Genomic DNA, 19,442 nt, shown 5'->3' on the forward strand with positions numbered 1-19,442 from the left:
GCCAGGTCCTACACTGGGCACTGGGGTGACCACAATAGGTCAGACTAGCCTCCAGTTACCCCCCATCTGGGGAAGGGGAAGACAGATATGTAAATGATTATGATAGCCTGTAATGATTATAACACCGTCATGGGGAAAGTCTGAGGGACCTAGGACAGCCAGAGGAGGCTTCTTGGAGGAGGTTTCACCGAGGTGAGTTTGAAGGATGAAGGGGCGGCAGTGAGCAAACTGGGGGAGGATGCTTTGGGCTGAAGTGGCAGGATGTGGGAAGCCTTGTGGAGGTGGGGAGAAGAGCTGGAGAGGTAGCCTAGTGTGGCTGCAAGTGGGGAGTGGAGGGAGAGGAGGCTGCCAGGGTCTGGGGGCCTGGATCACAAAGAGCCTTTGTGTACATCAGGGTTCTTTGGCTGCAAGCCCACCCTGGCTAACTTCAACCAAGAAGGGCATTTACAGGAAGGAGATGCTTGCAAGTAACAGGAACCTTAGTGAACCAAGTTTATTGAAAACAATGACGACAACAACAAAAGGGTGGTCGTGATGTTTCTTGGCTCACATAAATGAAAAATCCAGGGAATCTGGTCAGGCGTGGTTGGACCCAGGAATCAAATTCTTCAGTCATCTCTTTCTCTCTTTCTCCACCTCTTGCCTTCTTCCTCCCGGGCTGAGCTGCCTGAGAGTGAAGCTGGCAGAGAGCATGAGGCAGTCTGAGTTGGGCTCCATCCCCAGTACCAAATGAGACCTAACAGAGCCTTGAATGCTGTGTCCAGGAGCGTGGGCTCATCCTGGGACAGGGGGAGTCTTTGAGGGTTTTTGGGCAGGGGAGTTACAGGATCGGGCTTGGGCTTTAGAAAGGAAGAGACCAAAGTCAGGGACCCATAAGAAGGCTGGTGAAGTCCTCCTGTGGAGAAGGAGAGAAGCGGATTTGAGAGGAATTGTCAACCTTCTGGAGTTGTCAGCTTTTCTTGGGGACAGCAGATTTCTTCATGGGTTTTATCTGCTCTTTATCAGATCCCCAAACAACTGATAAAGTGAGGCTCTAATAGAGATGGACGGCGACCTCCCTTTCACACATGAGGTAATTGAGGCCCAGAGACATCAAGTGATTTTCCTGAGGCCACACAGCAGTCAGGGGTTAGACTAAGTGCCTTTTCATTCTACTTTAAGTGGAGGCTAAAAGGGCTGGGGCCACAGTCTGTGTGAGTTCTTGCTTCTTGTGAAGATCCATATGAAGAGGCCCCCCCCAGAAGCCCCCATCAAATGGGGATTGGGGGCAGAGGTCACAGGAAGAGGGGACTAGCCTTTCCTCCAGCCTTGCATCCTCATCAAGAAGATGCCAAGGGGCCATGGATGCCAAGGGGCCATGGCCGTGTGTCCTGAAGACCAGCTGAGGTGATACCCCCATCCTCATTCCCACCCCAACCCTGGCTCGAAGCCAAAGAACGGGCTGAGGTGTATAGTGGAATTGTGCCCTGTGGCCAGGCGGCTGGGTGGGGGCTGGCCCGAGGAACAGGAAATAGCTGTGTTTGGGGAAGTCACGTGGCCCGGGCCAAGCCAAGGCAGCCCACCATCGCTGGGCAGCCCTCACTGCGGCCCTATCAATGCCCCATTTGAGGCTCATGCAGGGGTCCTTTTTTTTTAATTTTTATTTTTTTTGTGGTACACGGGCCTCTCACCGCTGCGGCCCCTCCCGCCGCGGAGCACAGGCTCCGGACGCGCAGGCTCAGCGGCCATGGCTCACGGGCCCAGCCGCTCCGCGGCATGTGGGATCCTCCCGGACCGGGGCACGAACCCACATCCCCTGCATCGGCAGGCGGACTCTCAACCACTGCGCCACCAGGGAAGCCCCATGTAGGGGTCCTTTGACTGGGCTGGTTGGACCCACTGAGAGGGCCTGTTTGAACCAGACGCCTGGAAAGGAGCTGGCCCTAGGAAAGAGGGAATTCGTGCAGGCCAGGCAGGTGAGCGCCGCCCGGACAGGCTGTCTCTTGGAGGGAAGGAGAGTCGACAAAATCAAGCCCTTGTAGCTGAGCGGGAGGGTGCACCCCAGTTTCTCAAGGCTGTGATGGTAGCAGGAACAGTCACTGAGTGGGCACTTCAGTGTGTCATCTCTGTGACTCTCCCACCTGCCCCACACGCAGGTGCCATGCAAGGATGATTCCTGGGGCTCAGGGCGGGCAAGCCACTTGCTCAGTGTCCCCATTGGTTAAGGGGCAGAGCTGGGCTTTGACTCCGACAGGTCTGACGGAGCCCGAGCTTCTCCCTCTGCTCCTTCCTGGCCCACCTCAGGCACCTTGCAGGGTGAGCAGAGTGATGACATGATTCCAAAACTTGAAGAGCCCCTTGAAGATGGGGACTGAGGCATAATCATCATGGAATGTCCCGGCACCGAGCACAGCCCTGGCTCTAGAGCCCTACGTTGCTTGCGGTAGAGGAGGCATCCGTTGTGGGTGCAGGACCCGGACAGAAGGTGACGGGGGAAGTGGTCCAGGTGAGGTATGTTGGGGGCACAAACTCAGGCAGTGGCCATGGGGCTGGGTAGATTCACAAGGAATTTGGGAAGCAGGGTCTGCAGGGCAGAAGTGAGGAAGAGGAGGTTCACGAGACTGGTGCCCAGGTTTGGAGAGTCTTTGGGATGGTGGTCCCAGCTCTGAGCTGAGGATATAGGACGGGGGACAAAAGAAGATGCACTGAGCTTGCATTTGAGCTACCCTGGGGACCACATGATTGGAGTTACTCAGGAGGCAGCTGTGTCTGTAGGTCTGGAGTCAGGAGAGTGAGGAAGGAGGGAGGTTGAGATGTGAGTGCCGTCTGTGGACACATGGGTGGGATGTCATGTGGATGGAGGGTCACCAAGTGGTTGGGTTCACGGAGGCGTTAACCCATCAGCAGGACGTGATACTGGCCCATGGCCTCCCAGGACGTGCCCTCACGTGAAAGTGCACGTCTCCTTGCCCTGTCCAGCCTCTGTCTTCCAGCCCGCCTGACTGCTTGTAGGGACTGAGACCAAGACAGCATGTGTGAGGTCTGACGGCCCATGAGAGAGAATGGTTCACATACACAGAGGCTGTGGCCTGAAGGGGCCATAAATCTGAAGGACAGCGCAGCTACACTGCAACAGCCCACGGGTAGTGGGGATGAGTATACCCACATGGCGGATGAAGAAGCCTTGTCCTGGATTTACGGACAAGTTCTCCATTTTGTGAGGTCTCTGCTGACTTTGGGGAGACCAGGGATTCATGTCCAATCAGGCAATGAAATCTCCAATTTGCAATGAAATAGTTTTAATTCTTAAAGACTCAAGTTTTAAGTTCTAGGTTAAAGGAAGCTGGGCCCGGGGGGTGTGAGAACACCTGCGCTGGGTGTGAGAAGCTGCTCCTGTGGGTCTCTGTGGCCACAGGCCCCTCCCACTGCCCACCTGGATGGGCTCCCACTGCCCACCTGGCTGGGCTGTCTGGGAGCTGGCGCTCACATTCCAACCTCTCCCCTGGGACTCCCGGAGGAAGCGGGCCTCATTAGCCACAGGGGCGTTTCAGTAGGCAGTGGGCTTGGCAGGGAGTGGCCAGCATAAGGGAGCCGCAGCCTTAAACAAACAGAGTCCATCTGGTAAACAGTTTTGCTGCTGTCTCCCCGGCCCAGGTGGTTAAGCAGGACACTGACCTTGCAGCTTCCTCTGCTCCCCGTGCTGGGGGGACAGTCCAGGCAGGGAGGCAACCTTGGCAAAGGCCTGGAGACGCGACCACAGGTCAGAGGGTGACTCCAGCCTGGGAGCCTCCCCTCTGATAACTCACAGCTTATAACCCCACAGTTCTTTCAGCCTTGACCTTGCCAGGGCCAAGTTGCTGAAATTTTACACGTAGGTGGAGCTGAGTTCCTGTCAGAGGGTTTGGGGAAAAGCCAAGGTGTTCTAAGGGGCTTCAGGTGGGACAGTGGGAGGAACAGGGACCTGCCAGGGACATCACCGTGCACCTTCCCAGCCCCTCTGCCATGAGAGGTGACGGCAGTTGTCGTAGGGGGAGTGTGGGAAGGAAAGATCTAGATGTTCCTGGCTTTGGGCGTCCTTATGGGGGCTGTGGGTGGAACAGCCTTGACACTGTAACATCCCTCGGTGGCCCATGGTCACTCTGCGAGTGAGAACAGGGCCAGACCTTTCTCTCAGGTGGTCAGACTCCACAGGGTGCTGCCCCAGCACCGTCCATCGCTGAAGGCACCGCAGGGGGAAGGACCTGCAGACTCAGTAAGCACCAGGCGTAGTTTCGGTGTAATTAGCGCCTAGTCCTCCCCACACTGACCCTGAAGCAACTTTTCCTGAACTGAAAAATGCCGTATTTCTTTCTTTCTTTTTGAGATCCAGTTTTTTTTTTTTTTTTTTTGCGGTACGCGGGCCTCTCACTGTTGTGGCCTCTCCCGTTGCGGAGCACAGACTCCGGACGTGCAGGCTCAGTGGCCATGGCTCACGGGCCCAGCCGCTCCGTGGCATGTGGGATCTTCCCGGACCAGGGCACGAAGCCTTGTCCCCTGCGTCGGCAGGTGGACTCTCAACCACTGCGCCACCAGGGAAGCCCTACCTTGTCTTTTTAATGATGGCCCTTTTAACAAGTGTGAGGAGATGTCTTGTGGTTTGATTTGCATTTCTCTGATAGTGATGTTGAGCATCTTTTCATGTATCTGTGGGCCATTTGGATGTCTTCTTAGAAAAAATGTGTATTTACTTCCTCTGTCCATTTTTGAATCAGATTTTTTTTTTAAGTAGAGTTGATTTACAATATTGTGTTAATATTCCCTGTGTTACACGGTAAATCATTGTTGTTTATCTATTTTATATATAGTCGTGTGTATCTTTTAATCTCAGACTCCTAATCCCTCCCCCCGCCCCCTCCCTTTCCTCTTTGGTCATAAGTTTGTTTTCTTATGCTTTCTTATAAGTTTGTTTTCTATGATTGTGAGTCTGTTTCTGTCTTGTAGATTCACTTGTATTATAAAAATGTTGTATTTCCTTGTCAATCCCCTGTCCTCTTCCCTCCCTCCCCTTGTTCTATGCCCATATATACCACCAGGTGGGCAGAATTCTAAGAAGCCTCCAACGACCTATGACCTTGTCTAGTTCTCTCCCCTCGAGTGTGGACAGAGCCTGGGACTCTGATGGGACAGTCACTCCTGGGATTGGGTTATGTTAGCTGGTAACTTGACTTTGAGAAAGGGAGATTATTCTGGGTGAAACGGACCTGATCAGTTGATCCCTTGAAAGGGACTGGGCTCTTCAGGAAGAGGAGGTTTGGCATGGGAGAGATGTGACACGTGAGAGGTCTTGGGGGAGAGCACATGACGAGGACTGTCGGGTGACCCCTGGCTGCTGAGTGGTCCCTGGGTAACGGCCTGCGAGCGGAGGTGGGGAGGGAGTTCAGTCTGACAACCGCAAGGAAATGAATTCTTCCAACCACCATGTGAGCTTGAAAGAGGATCCTCAGCTCCAGAAAAGAACAAGGCCCAGCCTCGATTACAGCTTGATTTCAGCCTTGCGAGGCACTGAGCAGAGAACCCAGACTTCTGACCTTCAGGAACCATGAGGGGCTATATTTGTGCTGTGTTTAAGCTGCTAAGTTTGTGGTCATTTGTTACGTAGCAATGGAAAAAGAATGTAGCACCCCTTCCCGATTTGGAGGAAGTTTTATTTTTCGTCCTTCAACGTCTAAGTGACGGCAGCACCGACAATCCTGCACGTCTGAAGTCTTGGTCAGTGTAGACCCAGAGTTTTGAAAGATGAAACAGGTAAGCCAACCATTGTTTACACAACCTCAAGTGGTCTTCTCAGGTCTCCAGAGGCTCTGTTTTGAGGCTGAGGGGACAACAGCAGGGATTTCAGGCAACACAAAGGGAAGTTAGGTACCTTAGAAATTGGGAGAGAAAATATATTCTGTTCTGCGAGCCAGAGCATTATATTAAATTCAGAGCTCACATTTTTAGGAGGGGGAGAGACAAATTGAAATGCCACTGGGAGCTGGCACCACACTGGTAATGGGCTGAAATCCATGTGTTGTAAAGGATGGTTGTAGGATGTGAGGACGTTTTCATTAGGGAAGAATCAACTTAGTGGGGGTGTGGCCATGATCTTCAGGTCGCTGAGCATGGTATACCGGGAGACTGGCTCACTCTCAGAGCCGGATGGAAAATACTTTGGGGAACACCAAGCTCCCTGTCCAAGGGGCCGAACACCATAGGCTGGACAATAGCTTTCCAGAGAGAGACTTTATGTTTCATATGGGAGGTTGGGTGAGATCGGTGGTTTAGTTACATCAGAAGCACCTTAGAAATACAGATTCACTGGGTCTGGGAAGGATCCTGGGAATCTGCATTTTCTTTTGAACCACCTTAACCAAACTATCGACTGTTTGCGGGTAACTGAAGGAAGTATAAAACAGAGAGTGACTTGCAGATGCATTTGAGTGAGGATTCTGCTTAGTGCCCTGCAGATCCTAGCTGCCCTTGGGGGTCCTGTAGGGGTGCCTCCCTTCCTGGTCCTCCCCTTCCCCACCTGTTGGGGTCCTGTTCTTCCCAACCCCCAGGACGGCCCCAAAGGCATCCTCATCTTGGACCCCAAAGCTTTACCTTCACTTAGCTTAAGTTCTCCCCAAAGCAGATCCTGAGACGTGGACTTGGGTACAGATTGTTTATTTGGGAGGTGGTCCCAGGAAGTACAGTGGGAGGGGAAGTGAGGCAGAGAAGGGATAAAAGCCAATGAAAATGTGCAGTGAGAGAAGACTGAGGAGGGAGTGACTCATTCTGTGCCAGAGGAGAGAGGGGGATGGTGGGGGGAGGGAGAGAGACTGGCAACGGCCTGGAAAAGGTGTCAAGAAACAGATTTTGTAGGACCTTAAATGTCCAGCTAAATTTGAATTTTTATCTAGAGGTGATATAAGGCCAACAGAAACTGTTTTTCCTTGGGAAGCGTGATAGAGCATGTCCTGCTCCCTAAACACCCACATCCCACCCCTGGAGTCATTCCATCCCCAGGTGGAGTCAGGTGATGTGTGCTCCTTTTTTCTGTCTCTTGTCTGTGTGTCTGGAGACAAAATATATGGAAATGATGGGCTACCAAGGTAGAGGCAGCTTTGGCGAGGGCCTGTCTAGCGCTGGGCTGTGTCACGGGAGAGAAACAGACCCTCGTGTCGAGCCATTGTGATCCGAGGGCTTGCTTGTTGCTGTAACTTGGCCTATTCTCTGCTGATTAATACAAGAAGGCATTGTGAAAGCAGTAAGCATGGATGCGGCACTCCATACCTTTCGTCCTCCACCATCCTCTGACATGGGCATTGAGATCCCCACTTTATAGACATAGAACTGAAGAGCACAATAGTGAGGGGATTCACCTGATGTCAACACAGCTGGCAGGTGACGGAACAAGGGCTCAAACCCAGCTCTGTCTGATTCCAAAACTTTTTCACTTCATAGGATTCCTCCATGTCTGGCATGAGCACCACTGACAGAAAGCAAGATAATTTCGGTGATATGTGGAAGAAAAAGTTAAGTTTAATTAGTTTTCAATTTATTCAAAGGCATATTGGAATAAGTATGTAATCGGTACATCAAACCAGTGATTTCATGGCTGTTGTTTCAAATAAGAGAGAGGAGAAATTTTTGTCCAAAAGTGAGTTGGTTTAATGTTAGAAAGATTAATTTAAAAAATAGTAAAGGTATATGTGGATCCAGCAAACGGTGATGATGGTTTGGAAGGATGAGGGGACAGGCAGGCCTGGACTGCGCTGCATCGAGAGGTACCCAGGTTTGCTCTTCAGGAAATGAACTGAGCTTGGGGCATAGGAGGGGGAGTCCTGTGTGCTTTCTCCTGACCCACACTGTGCCCAGGGGCCTCTCAATGGATCACAAACGCTCTCTCTTGGATAAAACACTAAAGTCTTTAAGTTTCTGGAAACCCGAGGTGTGTGAAAACAAGGAGAGGGAACAGGGGGAGCCCTTCACGGCTGCCTGTCTGTCTCGGGAGCAGCCTTGGTGAAGGCCCCTCAACGCGGTTTTTCTCCTTGGCTAATACCGGACACACTGTTCCTGATCTTGATTCCTGGGGTAAAATGTTTCACATTCTAAAAACACAAATATTTATTTTCTTTCCTCAATGTATATACTCAACTTCCAGGTCTCCTCCCCACCAAGCCCCCACTCCCACTATGGAATGTTAAAGCTGCCCCTTTGGAGGGAACCCATCTCTGTTCCTGAAAACTTACCTGTAGCATGTTTCTGTGGCTCTGTTAATGAGCGAAGTGACACAGAAAAGGCGCTTCTGTTCCTCTGAGGAGCCCATAGACCTGCCATTCAGAGACAGAGCTGAAAGAGCTGTTTCACGGGCCCAGCTGCTGCCCCGGCCAAGAGGGCTTTGTACCCTGAGCTCCGGACACAGCTCTGTCCACTGGGGAGAAGGGTGGTGGGCTAGGAGACTCCAGCTCACGTTCTGCTCGTCCACCTTCAGCAGGGGAGTGGGGGGCGGGCACTGTGCCTCTCTCATCATTGGTCACCATCACCTACCCCAGCCTGACCTTTGATGGTTAACATGGAAACGGACCCAGTTCATCATTACTTCCTTCTTTTAATTCATTTCTTTATTTGCTCACCAGATACCCTGTGATAGGCACCAAGCTGGGTCTGGGGGGTTTACTGGTGATGAGACAGACAAGCCCCCTGCTGGGAGGGAGCTGACATCCTCTGGGGCAAGGGTGGGGGTGGGGGCCAGACACCACATTCATAACACAATTTGGGGAAGTGATAAGGGTCACAATGACCACACCCTGAGGCATCTCTGGAGAAGAGAATTAGACTTTCAAGTTGCAGAGGAGAAAAGAAATCCATGTCAACTGATTTTTGGAACTGGGGAGGGCTGTGAATTGTGAAAAAATGAAACGAAAATGGGAAAAGTCAGAGGGAAATGCTTTTAACTTCCTTGTTCTCTAAATAGGGGCAAAGGGGAATGAGACCTGATTTCTAAGCTTGGCTCTGCCCCTAAACAGGCTGGGTGGCTTCAGGCAAGTCACGAACCCCTCTGGGCCTCAGTTTCCTCATCTGACAAATGGGCCAATATAGTTGGATCTGCTGACCTCACCGGTTTGTTGGGGGAACAAAGGAGACAGAGTGATAGAGCGAGTGACTGTGCCGTGTCACACGTGGAAGGGATTGTTATCATCATCACCTCTGAAGATTGTGACAATATTTGTTGGATCAGCTGTGCCCGGCAATCACTTTTTAAAAAGCAACTGTACCCTTCCTTTTATTGAGGTATAATTTATACAGAGTGAAGTCACAGGCCTTAAGTATTAGCGATTATACCCCCCAAAAGATGATAATCTTTCAGCTCCCAATCTCCACTTCCATCCCTCATCGACTCCTCACATGGTTCCAGTGAGGCAGGCAAGCCAAGAGCTACCATTCCCTTATCATCTTGTATGGCAACAAGCTGAGGCTCAGAGAGGCTAAGTCACCAGCTCCAGGTCACCCAGCTGGTGAGCAGCAGAAATGAATTTGAACGTGGTTCTCTCAGATGGCCAAGCCCATGCTCTCTCTGCTCTATCCCATCAACTACTGGACCCAGATGCAATGGTGGGGACCCTTCCTGATTATACTCCTTTACTTACAAGCCTTATTTTTGCCTCCTCTGTGCAGACCCTGGGCTAGTCCCAGACACAGAGCTGAATCAATCAGACACTTACCCACTCATGGATGAAATGGTCAAGGCACAGAAGCACAGGGAGGGGGTCCTAACCCCAGGGGAGCTAGGGGAGAGGTGGGCATGGAGAAGGCCCCTCCACTAAGCTTTGCCCGTGCAAGCAGGGTGGCTGAGAATACCGCTTTGGGGCCCTTTCCTGGCACTGACACTGAGCTGCACTTTAGACAAGTTACCTCAAAACTGTTTCTCAGTTCCTCACCTGGGAAGTGGCAGTAATAATATCGGTTGCCTCACAGTGTTGTCAAGAGAATTCAGTGAGATGGTTCTTATAAGTCTGCTCTTCCAATCAACCCCTCCAGCGTTGATTGGAAGAGCAGACTTATATGAACCCAGTTTCCAGATGAGGAATCTGAGGCACAGAGAGGTGAAGTAACCTGCCTATAGTCACACAGGCAGTACAAAGCCAAGCCAGGTCACCTGGCTCCTAAGTCTGAGCTTTCAATCATCTTCCCTACTGCCCCTCACATACTAGGGGCTCGGGTACATGTTCGCCCCGATAGGACCTTGCAAGATGGTTAGGCAGAGAGTGATCGGGAGGAAAGGGCATTATGGGTAGATGGTCCTGCGTATACAGAGGCTTGAGGAGAGCTCAGAATCCAGGCGCGGCTGGAGAGCAGGGCGTGTGTGGAGAGGCAGCGCATGGCGATGGGGAGACTGGGGTTGGAACGGTAGGGGCAAGAAAAGCGTCGCTGCGGGATGAGGGCGCGGGCAGTGCTGGGGAGCGAGGCCGTTGGACTCAGGTCTCCCTGGGCTTGGAGTGGCAACTTCGGGCCAGCGCAGGCTCTGGGCCCTGGAGGAGCCACCCTCCACCCACCTGAGATTTCCTGGATTCCAGCTGCAGCTCCTGCAGGCAAAGGAGCCCTTGTGGTCAGAGGGGCCTCTGGAGCCCAGGCCGGGCGGCTCCTTCCCTCCCTGGCACACACACCTCCATTCAGCCCGGCCCCGCCCCCCCGAAGTGGGCCGCCCCACGTCAGTGGGGGGCCGTCTGGGCAGGCAGCGAGCTTGATAAGACCTGGCCCCCACTGGTCCCCACCACCGTGCCGATACTGCCTGCGCTGCCAGAACCATGAGGGTACTCTGTGGCCCCTGCCTCGTGCTCTGCGGCCTGCTGCTGCTGCAGGTCCCATGCGTACCTGGCCTTGCGCCCCCGTCCAGAGGTGAGGGGGTCCATGTGAGGTGGGGGACACCGGGCACCGAGACAGACAGAGGCTAAGTGGGATCCAGGATGGGGACAGGGGAAGGGAGGCAGGGGTGGCTTGCGGGCTGACCCAGGAGCAGACAGAGATGGTGACAAGTCACAAGGGCTAGGGCAAGGTGACCCTGTCTGTTCTTTCCAGGGACATGAGTGGGGTTCTCTGAGCCTCTCTCTGGGCTTTGCAGCTCCCAGGCTCTCCTCAGGGACCACGCAAACTGCAGGGCCCTCGGTCTTCTGGGTCACCGAGGGCAGACGCTACCCAGAGAGCCTGCTGACATCTGGGGCTGCACCAGGCCCAGGGCTGAGCTCACAGCTCTCCAATGAGTGCAGACGTTGGGGGTGGCCAAGAAGGGGTTCCCCCTTCCACCAGCCCTTCCAGCAGATTCCTGATTGGCCTCCCCATGAGCTGTACCCCTCTGAGTTTCAGCCTTGGACACAGAATCCTAGAATGCCCAACTCCTCCTGTACAGATGGGGAAAAAGAGGCCAGAGAGGAGAGGACCCGTCTAAGACCACAGAGCGACAAAGCCTCAGCCTCTGGGCTCCTGATCCACTGCCAGTTCCCTCACCCTCTCTGGGCCTCAGTTTACCCATTTGTAGCCTCAGCTAGTGGAGACTGGGGAGCCAGCTGCAAGGTGATTTCTGAGGTCCCTTGAGGACCTCTGATGCCCGGGCCTAGGGAACTGTGGCTGGGGGCTGGGACAGTCCCGCACACCTTGCCTTTCCTGATTCTTCTTCCTGCATCCCTGTTTGGGAGCGGCTCAGACTCAGTGTGGGATGGAGGGGGCTGGCCTTTGTACTAAGTCCCACCAGGCTGCAGGTCCAGGCCAGTGATAACATCAGGCATTAGGCCTATTCCTCCCTCCAGACAGATGAGAAAAGTGAAGCTTCAAAGGTGCAATGATCTGCCCAGGGCCGCAGAGTGGCTGAGCTGGGCTTCGGAAGCCTGTCTACCTCCCTCGGGCTCTGTGTACCACCCAGCACATGGCGCTGCCACCCAGGCTGTCTGGGAAGACATCGCTCCTTGGGGGTGTGTCTTGGGGGCCCACTTGGTCAGGCTGCCAAGGTGGCCACTAGGAACTCCGGCCTTTTTTCCTGCTCTTGGACACCAGCTGGCAGATTGACACAAACTGGGTCCACTTTGCTGATTTGCTTTAATGCTCAGATGAAAGAGGCCATGTTGACAGGTGCTGCGTTGGCCTTCAAGGCTGTGCCCACCCAAGGGCCCACCCTCAGGGCCCTCCTGCCCAGCCAGGGGAAAGAGCTGCCCCTTGTTGGCGGTAGCCACTCTAGGCTGAAACCTGAGACATGAAGGCTGTCTTCTCCTTTGCTGCCCCCTGAACACCCTGCGTGCCCAGCCCTGTGCTGGCACCCTACGTGCCCTTTTGCTTGTCCTCAAAGGATCCTGTAAGGAAGGGACCACCTGCTCATTGTACAGAAAGGAAACTGAGGCTCAGAGAGGTGAGGGTGCCATTTGAGCCTCTGTCTTTCCCATGGGCTGAGCAACCTCTGGCAAGTTGCTTGCTCCAGTGTCCCCAGGCTGATGATAGGACCCAGCCAGCCTGGTTCACGTCTGGTCTACTCTGCCTGAGGCCTCAGGTCCAGACCTAAGTAGCTGTTGGTGCTCCGATCCTTTGTCTTGAGTGTCTCTGGTCCATCCTCCTGACCTTTACCGCCTCCCAGGGCACCTCTGCCGGACCCGGCCCATAGACCTGGTGTTCGTCATCGACAGCTCACGCAGCGTGCGGCCAGTGGAGTTTGAGAAGGTGAAGGTGTTCCTGTCCCAGGTCATCGAGTCACTGGACGTGGGGCCCAATGCCACCCGCGTGGGCGTGGTCAACTACGCCAGCTCCGTGAAGCAGGAGTTCCCGCTGCGGGCCCACGGTTCCAAGGCCATGCTGCTGCAGGCCGTGCGCCGCATCCAGCCGCTGTCCACGGGCACCATGACGGGCCTGGCCATCCAGTTTGCCATCACCAAGGCCTTAAGCGATGCTGAGGGCGGTCGCCCCAGCTCGCCGGACATCAGCAAGGTGGGGACTCACGGGAACGTGGCAGCAGGTGACAGTGAAGGTTTTCAATGCCAGGAGCCTAGGCCTCTGAAGGGGAAGAGACTGTGCAAGGCTGCTCCCCAGGGGCCCCAGAGTAATGATATTAAAAATAACGCTGCCCCTTCCGGGCTTCTTACCATGAATCGTCTCATGGGGGCCTCACCACACCCCCTTTATCCAGATGAAAGAACAGGGGCTCAGGAAGGTGAGCTGTGACTCATGGAGCTGCATTTCTAACCCAGGCCTGTCAGATCACCAAGACCCAACCCAAGGGATTGGGCATCTGGGCCAGGGGTGGGGACTCAGGAATCAGAAGCAGACCTAGGTCAGAAGGAGAAAAGCAGCTAAGGGGGCTGGATGCCGAGTCTCAGACTCCAGCAGAGCTGTGAGGCCCCAACTTCAGGGCAGGCTCAGGCAGGGGGTGATGAGGGCCAGGCTCAGCACCAGGGTCCCCTCCTGTTGCCCTTTCTGGGGTACAGCACACAGGAGCCTTGGGGGAGGGGAAGAGTGTTTTCCTCTTAGGAAAGGGCAGGTAGTATCTTGGGGAATGGAGGGAGAAAAGGCAGCATCTTCCTTCATTCCTTAGGCATCAATGTGGGAACAGCCTCCTTCCCAGGGCATACGGGAGAAAATGTCCAGACCGGAGGAAAAACTGCCATTCCGTAGCCTCTGCCTCCCTCTGGTGGCCAAAGGGTAGAACTGTACAGTGTTGAGCGCAGGTTTGGCCCGGCTGTCAGAGGCCCTCGTTTGACAGGGGAGAGGAGGCTCTACCCTCCGGCGGTCATGCCCGAGGGAGGAGACACCCAGAGGCCATGATGAGAGAACAGCTCAGCCTCGTCTCTCAGTCAGAGGAAACCTGTTGCCTCCTCCGCTATCCAGGTTCTCTTCCCTAGGCCCAAACCCTGGTGTTGGTGAGGGGCCAGATCCACCTGCTGCCCACGAGCTGTGTGACCTGGGCTAGCCACTCCGCCCTTCTGGGTCAACCTCCTCTTATGTCACCCATCCTGAGGGCTTACTGGAGGGCCAAGCGGCCCACCCAGCGCGGGGAGGGAGGCCGGGTCCTCACACACGCCCCGCGTGTGTACCGCAGGTGGTCATCGTGGTGACGGACGGGAGGCCCCAGGACAGCGTGCGGGACGTGTCTGCGCGGGCCCGGGCCAGTGGCATCGAGCTGTTCGCCATCGGCGTAGGCCGCGTGGACAAGGCCACGCTGCAGCAGATCGCCAGCGAGCCGCAGGACGAGCACGTCGACTACGTGGAGAGCTACAGCGTCATCGAGAAGCTGTCCAAGAAGTTCCAGGAGGCCTTCTGCTGTGCGCGGGGCGGGGGATAGACCAGGCTGGGAGTGGTGCTGGGGGAGTGAGGTGGGGGGGGGCGGGTACAGGTGTCTGGGTGGGGCCAGAAAAGGGGCGCGGCTGAGAGCGGCAGCGTGGGGGCGGGGCCTGGTCTGGAGGTGCCCTATACCGGGGCAGGGACTGAGACAGAGCCAACATCGGGGGCGGGGCCAGGGCTCAGAGCCGCCTGATCTGGGGGCTGGCCCTTGCCTGGGGTTAAGGGAGTTGGGGAAAGGCGATACCAAAAAGAAGTCCTTTTCGTGGTGGAATACTGGCAGGGACCAAGGAGGGGCCAGAAGCCAGTAAGGGGAGGGCCTAAAAAACCTGTGCTATTTGGACGGGGGTCCGGGGGTGGGGAGCGTGTGTGTGTGTGGGGGCGGGGGTAGAGGGGGTGTGGGGGTGTGGGGGTGTGGGGGGTGTGGGGTATTGGGGTGCCAGAGTCTTCTGCGATGTGGAAGGGTCTGAGGGGCCTGGGCATTGGGCAGGAGAAAGTTCAGAGTCTTTTGCAGACGAGAGGTGGGTCTTTGGCACGGGGCGGGCCTAGGAAGAGCATGAATCTGACTGTGAGAATTCCATGCACAGTACAATGCTCAATACGTGGTATCTAACAAATATTTGTTGAGCATCTTCTATGTGCTGTGTTCACTGCTGCATGTGTTGTTCTAGACACTTGGAATACAAGAGTGAACAAAGGGGATTAAAGGCCCTGCCTCTTTGGCCTATACATTTTTAGCGGGAAGTTTTAGTTTATTATCAGCAATATCACCTTCTCCGGGGATGTCAGCACTGCTGCAGTGATTCTGGCCCTAGGCTGAGGGTCTGGGACCCCATCCAGTGGGGGGCCTCAGTTTCCCTGAGCGTGTTGAGGGGCCATCCTTGCCGAGATGTCCGAGGCCCTGTGACGATGGGACTCTGAGTCTCCTCTTGTCCCCACAGTGGTGTCAGACCTGTGCGCCACAGGCGACCATGACTGCGAGCAGGTGTGCCTCAGCTCCCCGGGCTCCTACACCTGCGCCTGCCGCGAGGGCTTCACCTTGAACAGTGATGGCAAGACGTGCAATGGTCAGTGGGCCGGACACAGGCAGGCCTGGGGAAGGAGGCGGGCAGGGGACCAGGCCTCGGCCCCTCCCCAGGAAGCCCACTTGAGCCTCTCTGTACTTGGCCTCTGAACCAATCTGCAATAGATGCCTTCTAGAGTTTGGTGTCGGCAGAAGTTCTCTTCTCACTGCTGTCCCTCTTTCTGTCACAGTGGGTGGTAGGTTTAATATGGTGGGAGGAGTTACATAGTCTTGAGTTCACATCTTGGTGCCACTACTTCTGAGCTGTGTGATTTAAGAGCTTTTATAGCTTCGGGTTTCAATGCTGTAAAATGGGGGCCAGGAACTTAGGCTCCACAGAGGAAGTTTTGAGGACCAAACGGGATGATCCTCCGTACAGATCTTGGGTGTGGTGCATGCCCAGCCAGTGGCTGTGATGAATATGAACTTAGGCATCACTCCCTTGCCTTCCTACCCTCCCCAGTCTGCAGCGGTGGAGGTGGCAGTTCGGCTACTGACCTGGTTTTCCTCATTGATGGATCCAAGAGCGTGCGGCCAGAGAACTTTGAGCTGGTGAAGAAGTTCATCAACCAGATTGTGGACACGCTGGATGTGTCAGACAAGCTGGCCCAAGTGGGGCTGGTGCAGTACTCAAGCTCTGTGCGCCAGGAGTTCCCGCTGGGCCGCTTCCACACCAAGAAGGACATCAAGGCAGCCGTGAGAAACATGTCCTACATGGAGAAGGGAACCATGACCGGGGCTGCCCTCAAGTACCTCATCGACAATTCCTTCAGTGTGTCCAGTGGGGCCAGGCCTGGTGCCCAGAAGGTGGGCATTGTCTTCACTGATGGTCGGAGCCAGGACTACATTAATGATGCTGCCAAGAAAGCCAAGGACCTTGGTAGGTGCTGTCTGGACCCTGAACACCACCAGTGGCCAGGGGTACACATGGAACAGCTCAACTATAGTTTATCTTATGTTTGTTCTTATGAGTGCCCTAAACCCAGATTCAGTGTGAATGAGGAGGGATTGGTGTTTGTCCAGCTCTTTTTTATACTAATGAGAAAACTGAGGTCCCAGAAAAGTAAGTGGCTAGCTTGATGGTCCTTTGGTAGGTGGGGCTTAGAACTTTTCTTGGTATGTTCCCAAGAACATACCAACTGTTGGCAGGCAACCCCACTTTGGGACAAGCCTGAGTTTTATCATCTATTAAATGAGAATAATAATAACCACCAGATGGATGGTTATGAGGATTACATGAGATTGCAAAGTTCCCAGTACAGTCAATACAAGTCTGATATATGGTAAAAGCTCAGCAAATGTTGATTTCCTCAATTATTATACCTGCAATTCCAGCATCTGCCACCAGGAGGTGTCTGCTGTTGATTGCCTGGGGATTCCCTGGGAGGCTCAGCTATGGCTGCCTGTCCACATGGCCACTGCTGCTCATCTTGTTCCTCTTGGCAGGCTTTAAGATGTTTGCTGTGGGTGTGGGCAACGCTGTGGAGGATGAGCTGAGGGAAATTGCCTCGGAGCCCGTGGCAGAACACTATTTCTACACGGCTGACTTCAAGACCATCAACCAGATTGGCAAGAAGTTGCAGAAGAAGATCTGCGTGGGTGAGTGAGGCCAGAAGTTGTGTTGATGGGAGGAGCAGGTGGGGCTCTGGGAGGGGTGTGTGTGTGTGTGTGTGTGTGTGTAACCATCCTGGACTGGATGTGGGTGGGGAAAATGGGAGCTGGGGTGGCACCATGAGTTGGCAGAATCAGGAGGAAGCCTGGTCAGTCAGACTTTAACAACCAGCAACTGTATATTGAATGCTCTTACACATGTGGCACTCTTCTCAGTGCTCTCCAAATATGAATCATTTAATCCTATTTGGTAGGAATATTGTTATCTCCATTTTACAGATAGGAAAACCAAGGTCAGAGGGGTGGAACCACTTAATAACTGGAGGAGCCAGGATTTGAACCATGCTTCCTCCCGTGATCCTCCCTGGTGACCTTGCCAGCTAGTTCCCAGTGGTAAAGAGTATGGATTCCAGAGCCAGACACGCCTGGGTTTGCATGTTTGTTCTCACACTAACTAGCTGTTGGCCACGGGGCAAGTTGTTTTCCTTCTCAAGTTCTTCATTTGTAAAATGGGATTAATGACTTCAACCCCAAAGAATCGGGGTGAGGGGTCACCAAGATGACCTAGAGGCCCCTGATGACAGTGTCCTATGCATAGTAGCTGACCAGCGTGGGCGTGCTAATATTGGAGTTCTTTATCAGGGCTTTGAGGGAGCAGGAAGACATTCAGGGGTCGCCCCCTCCATCATTCCTAGGAGCTCTGTCTTAAGAATTTCACGTGTCTCTCTGCCTTCTCGCATCTCCTAGGCCCCACACTCCCCCAAGACACCCTAGTCCTGGCCCTGGGCAGTGACCACCTGCCTTTCTGGCAGGCAACCGCTCACCATCCTCTTTCTCTTTCCCTACTTTCTGTCCACCCCAGAGGAAGACCTGTGTGCCTGCGAGTCCATCGTGAAATTCCAGACCAAAGTGGAGGGGCTGCTGCAGGCCCTGACCAGGAAGCATATCCTTTCGCAGAGGCTGCTGCAGGGAGGGGGAGGGGGAGGGGCGGTGGGGAGGGGAGGGGAGGGGAGGGGAGGGCCCTGTGGGGAGAGGAGAAAGCCGTGCCCCTTTTGTGGTGTGATCGGGGCAGGCTCCTTCTTGCCTGCCTCCTGCTGAAGACGGGCTGGATCCTGGCCAGGTAGGCTGGCCCCGGCTTTGATACTGACCCTGCCATAGCAAAGGCAGGAACCAAGCTCTAGATTGGACACACACAGAGTCCTGGACACGCTCAGGAAAACATGGTGCCCACGGACTTCCATTGCTCAAGCTCTCGGTGACATGACTACCCACCAGACTATACTCAGATGGGGCTGGACCCCTCACAGCTCCCCTGGCTCAGGCAGGACTAGGTGGAGACCCAGCAGGCCTAAACCTGCAACTGGACAGGGCTGGGCTTTCCGGGCTCACTGTAACTGCTTGCTTGATTTTGGAAAGCACCATTCTGAGGGCTGTGAATGGATAAGTTTTGACATTGGGGGGAACACACGCTATGAGGGGTAAGTGAGAGAAAGTCCTGGAAGGGGGCCCCTGCGTGCAGGTGCCACCCCGTCACTGCCCTGCTCTGGCCAACCTGCACATCTCCTTAACTCCCAGTCCACTGGAAGCTGTGAGTAAGCGGCTGGCCATCCTGGAGAACAGAATCGTCTAAGGCTACCTGTCCCCCATGACCTCTCCATCTCCCTGCCCCCAGTGCAGCTCACAGAGCCCAGTGTGTGTCCCCTAGAGCCTGAGTTTAGTCTAGCTTTGCCATTTCAGTGAGGGGGGCTTGGGAAGGGTGGGGCCCTGGGGCGGCACCGGGTCTCTCCCTCTCCCACCCTGCGAGCCTGGGGGGAGTGCGTGTTTGAGTGTGTGTGCAGGGAGCGTGTGCATGTTTGGGAGTGTGTGTGAGTGTGTGTGTGTGTGTGTGCGCGCGCGCCTGAGGCTGGGTGTGTATCTGAGAGCATGAGTGAGAACACAGGGGTGAGTGTGGGAGGAACTGCGTTTGCATTTTTTTAATCAAAAGCTTAATATATTCCCATATTTTTTAGTTCACCCTTTCTTGACTGAGAGTGCTGTAATCTCTTTTCTGATTTCTCTATTCCCCTTCAAAACACCATTAAATGTGACTTAACTTAAGCACTGAATGGGGCCAGTGGCAGTGTGGTTATTTGGGGAGCAGGAAGAAGGACCGTGAGGGTGGTGGGTGACGGGGATGGTCGCAGGATGGCAACAGTGGTGGTAACAGGGATGAGGGCCACTGCTCCCAACCTGGCTCACGTTTGTTCTGCCTTTTCAGTTCCAAATTCCTTGATGAGGTCTCATTTCATCCTCCCAGCAACCTTACCCAGAACAGACTTTGAGTCGTCCCCATTTTACAGATGGGAAAGCTGAGTTCCTGAGTGATAAGATGACTTGCTTGGCAGTGAGTCAGTTGGAGAGACAGGGCTTGAAGCCAGGACTGTGAGACATCAAAAGAAAAAGGCGCCCGATAGGGCCATCCACCATTCATTCATTC

The 19,442-nt window shown here is 54.3% G+C and overlaps 1 protein-coding gene across 1 annotated transcript; it reads left to right on the plus strand.

Moving 5' to 3' along the window:
- Positions 1-10,787: 10,787 nt before the first annotated feature.
- Positions 10,788-18,596, plus strand: MATN1 (matrilin 1; the record flags this gene model as incomplete). Its single annotated transcript, XM_081224953.1, has 8 exons — positions 10,788-10,878; positions 12,599-12,945; positions 14,054-14,276; positions 15,234-15,359; positions 15,819-16,235; positions 16,802-16,954; positions 17,829-17,904; positions 18,542-18,596. The coding sequence occupies 8 exons, from the start codon at positions 10,788-10,790 to the stop codon at positions 18,594-18,596; spliced, it is 1,488 nt and encodes a 495-aa protein (XP_081081079.1).
- Between the last annotated feature and the right edge of the window lie 846 nt (positions 18,597-19,442).

Source organism: Mesoplodon bidens, assembly GCF_964165515.1.
Source record: "Mesoplodon bidens genome assembly, chromosome: 2".
Taxonomy (NCBI): Eukaryota; Metazoa; Chordata; class Mammalia; order Artiodactyla; family Ziphiidae; genus Mesoplodon; species Mesoplodon bidens.